Source organism: Microtus ochrogaster, chromosome 2 (assembly GCF_000317375.1).
Source record: "Microtus ochrogaster isolate Prairie Vole_2 chromosome 2, MicOch1.0, whole genome shotgun sequence".
NCBI classification, from domain to species: Eukaryota; Metazoa; Chordata; class Mammalia; order Rodentia; family Cricetidae; genus Microtus; species Microtus ochrogaster.
In genome coordinates this window covers 55,155,759-55,161,782 of record NC_022010.1, presented here as the reverse complement: position 1 = coordinate 55,161,782, position 6,024 = coordinate 55,155,759, and the positions used below count along the sequence as shown (strand labels likewise).

The 6,024-nt window shown below is 40.0% G+C and overlaps 1 protein-coding gene across 1 annotated transcript in view; it reads right to left on the bottom strand.

Annotated features, from left to right (window-relative positions):
* Positions 1-6,024, bottom strand: part of Cfap44 (cilia and flagella associated protein 44) — an 81,884-nt gene that overhangs the window by 34,633 nt on the left and 41,227 nt on the right. Inside the window, exons 22-24 of the mRNA XM_005345015.3 lie at positions 5,329-5,459; positions 3,593-3,789; positions 806-980 (exon numbers count right to left, since the gene is read on the bottom strand). Of these exons, the coding sequence (XP_005345072.1) occupies positions 806-980; positions 3,593-3,789; positions 5,329-5,459 (503 nt within the window). The remainder of the gene's footprint in view (positions 1-805; positions 981-3,592; positions 3,790-5,328; positions 5,460-6,024) is intronic.

Sequence of the window (6,024 nt, the reverse complement as noted above, 5' to 3'; positions counted from 1 at the left end):
GCAGCCCCACCGCTCCTATTTCAACAATAAACCAGTTCAAAAATGGGCAAGAAGTTGAAGAGACACTTCTCCTCAGAAGACACACAAATGACCAATAGACATGTTTTAAAAAAGCTAAGAAGTCACTGCATGTAGAGGTGCACGCCTTTAACCCCAACGCTCAGGAGGCAGAGGCAGGCGGATCTCTGTGAATTTGAGGTCAGCATGGACTATGTAGTAGTTCCAAGACAACTAGGGCTATTAGAAAGTCCCAAACAACAACAACCACAACAAAGCTCACTTTTGCCACTGGCATAATATAAATCCACACCCTAGCAAGAAGCTCATTTCACACTTTTCAGGGTGGCTACAATCAAAACACCAAAGAGGGAAGGCACTGGAGAAGTGTAGAGCGTTCCTGTGCATTATAGGCTAATGAAAGGAGGGCACCCATTATAGAGCATAGACGAAGTCCCTCAAGAGATGAAAACTAAGACAGTCATGTGACCAGACAATCTGATGCCTGGGGACGACCGACACCACAATCTCTATGATACCGTGACAGAAAAGAATTCATTAATCCTTAAAAGACCTTCTGACCACATTAACACAATAGACTCTCTGAAGCAGGAACTAAAGGTTACAGGCGTAACAACGAAACGCATGACCATTCACAGGGATGCCCACTGCTCCTTCACACTCCATCGGTTTGTGTTTCTTAACTTCTTCATGTAAGTAGCAACCGTGTCAACAAAGTTAAATTTATAAAGTTACACTCGTGGATCGTATATTAGAAGCGTAAGAGCATAGGTTAAACATGACTCACAGCTCATCCCACTCCTTTTTGCGCTGCAGAATCTTGAGTTGGGCCTGTTCGGCTTTTTGTAGAAGTTTCCTTGTTTTCTCGACTTGATTTCCTACCATAATTTCACTTAGGGTTCTAGGCCGAAATTTCTTCCCTTTTTCTATTATTGATTCTTCTTGTAGGCTGACAGTTCCACCTGTATAAAGAATTACTTTTTCAATACTTCTGAGACAGAAAAATAACTCAAATATTGACTTATACACACACACAAAAAAAAAAAGATCGAGAGAAAATATGGAAGCCACTAAGCGTGAATTCAACCCCCCTAGCACAGATGCTCCTTGGCTTTCGATCCAGGGCCACATCCTGATAAAACCACTGTAAAATGAAAATGGCTGATATGGAAAGACATTTATTATAATCTAGCTCATAGCATGTCATATCTTACCATGCTCGGAATACCCAGCTTACATGACAGTCAAAGCCTATTCTACAGGAAGATGTGGAATATCTCATGCGACTTTTGAACTACTGTACTGACCGAGGAAAATAGATTGGCTGGGTGGGTGTACTTTCACACCACTCCAGAGTTGGAAAATGTACGTTGAGCAATGATTAAGTTGTCTACTATTTCTACTGTGAAAAATCAGAATTGAGATCAAAGTCACAAATATGCTCTTAAGCAATTTCATTTTAAAAGTTGGCAAAATAACTGTATAACTCCCAAAGTGGGGGAGGAGACTGTGATAGCCAGAGGATCAGGGAGTATGCTATGACTGTTTTCTCCTACGAATGACAGAAGCTACACCCGTGAAGTCTCCCATCATCACTGCCTAAGCACACTGCCTAAGCACACTGCCTAAGCACGCTGAACACGGACAATAGACAGTAAAATGGAGACAAACCGTTACAAGCCTTCAAGCCTGGCAAGAAGAGCTACAGGCCACTAAGGAATGCTGAGAGCAGGAGAAATAATCTGCCCCTTGGAAGAGCACACCAATCAGTAATCCAGTACCACAGTCAGCCCTGGAAACACACACACAAGTAACATCATACAGACTGAGCAGGTTGCACTTATGAGTATATATGAACACATACACATATGTACATACATACATACATGTATGTAACAATTAATGAAGAAAGAGGCCATGAGTTTGAAAGTGAACCCGGAGGGGTATGTGAGAAGGTTTTGAGAGAGGAAAAGGAAGGCAGAAATGATATAATTAAATTATAATCTCAAAAATCAAAGAAATTTAAAAATACAAACAAGTATAACAAGATAATCATCTGATTTTAATTTTAAAAGAGATCAAATGTCAACTAAATAAATTTCACGGTTGAATATAAAAAAATTGGCAAAATAAAACCAATACCAACTACTTACAGAATGGTAAAAATAAAGATGGATCACTGGCAGATTGAGAAAATTGAAGACCGGTGTTTGGAATATCGCATTGGGGACGGGATTAAGTGAGTCTTAATTTAACATATAATATGAAGTGGCATAACTTAGTGAAATTTTAAAAAGCTAATTTAAAAACAAAAGAAAAAATTTCTTTTGTTTGTTTGTTTCTGGGAAAACATGGCCATTGCAGGATTCTTGTGTTCTAATAGATAGCCCAGACACAAACACATATGGGCACGACTAAATGGGCTTAGTAGTTGATTTTTTTAAGACATGGTTGGGTGAGAGATCACATTTCATTATATTCATGCATGGAATTCTCAAGAATAAAAGAAAAAGTTAAAAATTTGTCAGAAGCACTTAAAATGAAAACTATATAATTTTAAAACAATTGACTTTGTCAATGAACAAGTGTCTAATAAAGAATTACTCTCCATGTTCAACACACATATAGATACACATTTAGATATACATTAAAATAAATAATAATCCAGGTAAGATGGCACATGTCTGTAATCACTGCACTTGGGAGGGGGAGGCAGGAGGAACAGGTGTCCAAGGCTAGACTCAGCTACGAGTGAGTTTGAGGCTAGCCCGAGCTACAAAATACCCCATCTCCACAAACAGTAATCGGAACAAAATGTGCTATAAAATACACAATTGTTTTTTTCCAGTTATAAAGAATAATGAAATTGTGCTGTTTGAAAAAGCATGGATATAAATCGAGGTGATTATGTTAAGTGAATTACGTCAGTCTCAAACAGATAAATATCACTTTGTCCTGGCACACAACCTAACTTCTGCAGGGAGGCCACCGGCTGCATTGGGGATGGGGACCAAACAGTACTATTTTCACATCTGCACTCTGTTTAAACCTATGTTTTTGGAAAATAGTTTGAAATACAGTGTTTTAGCTCTACATTTTTGGGAGTGGGAGCCAGGAATATGGGGGAAAACCGTCTCTGAGGAAAGTTCACAGTTGAGGCTACTTGGGTATCCGAAGCAAGAAAACTGCAGCTTCCCACGCTCTCGCCCGCGGTCAAAGTAGCAGGGACACGGTGGGTTGGCTTCCGCATCGTGCATCCAATAAGAAAACAGGTACTGAGCATGGGCGGAGTCTAGAAGGCTAAGCGGGGCCTTCTAGAACTACGACTTGCAACTTTACAAATCAAGGGAAAGTTAAAACAAACTGAGCCTGGTCTACAGAGCTAGTTCCAGGACAGGCTCCAAAGCCACAGCGAAACCCTGTCTCGAAAAACCAAAAAAGAAAAAAGGAAAAAAAAAAACCAAAACTGAGCTCCAGCTACCAAAGCAGGGTCAAAGTCCCTTCCTATGAAATTAAGTCTGATTTGAAATCTTTGCAATATGGATTTAAAGCCTCATGTCGTCCGGACGCCCACCTGTATCTTTTTGGCTCTCCTTCCTTGTAGGACCTTCCTTTTCAAACCTCTCCAGTTTGCTCGCTCTTCTCTCCCACTGACTTTGTCTTTTTAACTTGGAATACTTAGAGGGCTTCACCAGTCTGTAAGACGCTATCTGGTGGTCACTCTGGATGGCGTAAACCACAACAGTGTCGCTTTCCAGTGGGTCATGAAATCTGAAAGAAAGAAAAAATAGAACGGGTATTTGCAATAGTTACTATTTTGATCATTTTGCAATGATCACATATTACACCAATATGTTTATGCACTGCTCAAAATTTAGCCATACTTATGGCATTAGGGTGCTGTGAAATTTGGGCTGGACTTGATTAAAGGGCAATAAAAATGCTTATAGTGAAAGTACTAAATATTCCACTATTAATAAATACAACATCAAATTTTTGCTAATATGTGGTAAATAAAAAATTATAGGTACGTTCCAGCTTGCTGGAAAGCAGATCACAACAAACTGAATATCTGTTATCTACTTCATTCTAGATAACAAGTTCTATGTATCATGAAGGAATTAATTGAATAGGAATATATAAATTATATACAAATGTAAATATCTATGTACTAGTAAGGAATTCCTAAGCTAAAAAGCAGGAAAAAAAAACCCTAACATTTACTTACCAAAGACATGAGAAATTTTACCTCATTAAGATATTTAAAATGCATTTCGTTTTCTTAAGTTCTATGGTGTGTGTGCTCATACGCGTGTGCTAATGAGATTTGTTTGTACACAGCCACTATTAAGTGAGCAGACTTTGGAAGGCTGACTATAAGGGTAGTTCTCAAATGCCTACCAACAGAATGGCTGAATTCTGAGGTCAGAGAGATGGCTTAGTAGCTAAAAACAATGCTCGTTACTCCTGTAGAAAACTGGAGCTGAGCTCTGAGCACCCATGATAGACAGCTCACAAGCTCTCCTAACTACCAACTGTATGGGATCCAATGCCCTTTCCTGGTCTACACACACACACACACACACACACACACACACACACTTAAAACTAAAATAAATGAAGAAAAAGAAGGAGAAGAGGAAGAAGAAAGACAGCTACATTATGGATAATCTTGAACATAAATGCACGGGAGAAGCTAGATGCAAATAAAAATCATATTTAGCACTACATTTATATGGAGTTCACAGATAAAACTGACCTATGATAATAAAGATTGCTTATCAGAGAAAAGGCATTAGCTGAAAGGAGCCACGAGGGACTTAGAGTGATATAAATGTTCTCTATCTTAGTGGGAATCATAGATCTATGTCTATGTGTCATGTTAGAGAAAGTATTAGGCTGTTCAGTTACGATATGTGCACTTCACTGTCATGAATCAAATCTCAGTAAACAGCAGTTTCTTCTGAGAAGCTGAACTGGCATGTGGAGGTGCCTGCACAGGGGTTGGGTGCGCAGAAGCATGTTGTCTTCTGAGAAGCTGAACTGGCATGTGCATGTTTTAATTGGGCAGAAAACAAATAATTTGTCAAAATAGTAATGAAATAGTCATGTAAATTTTAAAAATATAATTGTCACCCAAATTCCTAACGACCGCACAGGAAGACCCAGCCGCACCAGGGAGGCTGCTTGAAGTGTTGGCCCGCTCCCTGGCTACTTCATGAGATGGTTCATCTGGGCACCTCGCAGGCATCGTTACACACAATCCTAAAAGTGCACGTTCAAACATCTTAACTCGCAGGAAAGAGGTACCTGTTCTGGAGCTTCTTCAGGCCGAGTTCATATTTCTGTTTTTCCCAAGCTAATTCATTTTCCACTTCCTGGATTTTGAGAATTGTTTTCTTATTGATTTCAGCATGAATTGTGGCATCAATATTGAAATCCTGCAGATAAGTTGATCTGTTCATTGAAAAGGTTCTTACTTTGTTTTCAAATTGCATTGTGTGTGTGTGTGTGTGTGCGCGCGCGCACACACACGCACGCACACAAACACATACCTATGTGTGTCTGTGGAAGCCAGGTGCTATTCCACAAAAGTCATGCACTTCATTTCCTGAGACAGTCAATCACTGGGCCCTGGAGCTTGCTTATGAGGCCCCAGGTATGTCGGTCTCTGTATACCAAGGGCTGGCATTATAAGCATGCCCCACCATGCCTGTTTTTTATGAGAATGTTGGGGCTTGAACTCAGGTTCTCATATTGACTAAGATATCTCTTTAACCTTTTGATTAGACTCTTAACAATAATTCTGCTTAGGAAATAGCTGAAAATGAAATAAAGGGTCTGGAGAGATTGCTCAGTGGTTAAGAGCACTTGCTGCTCTTGCAGAGAACCTGGGTTTGGTTCCCAGCACCCACATCTTGACTCACAACCACCTGTCCAGTTGTCCCTCCAGTTGTAGGGAACTGAAACCCTCTCTGGCCTCCACGGACACTCAGCATGTACACG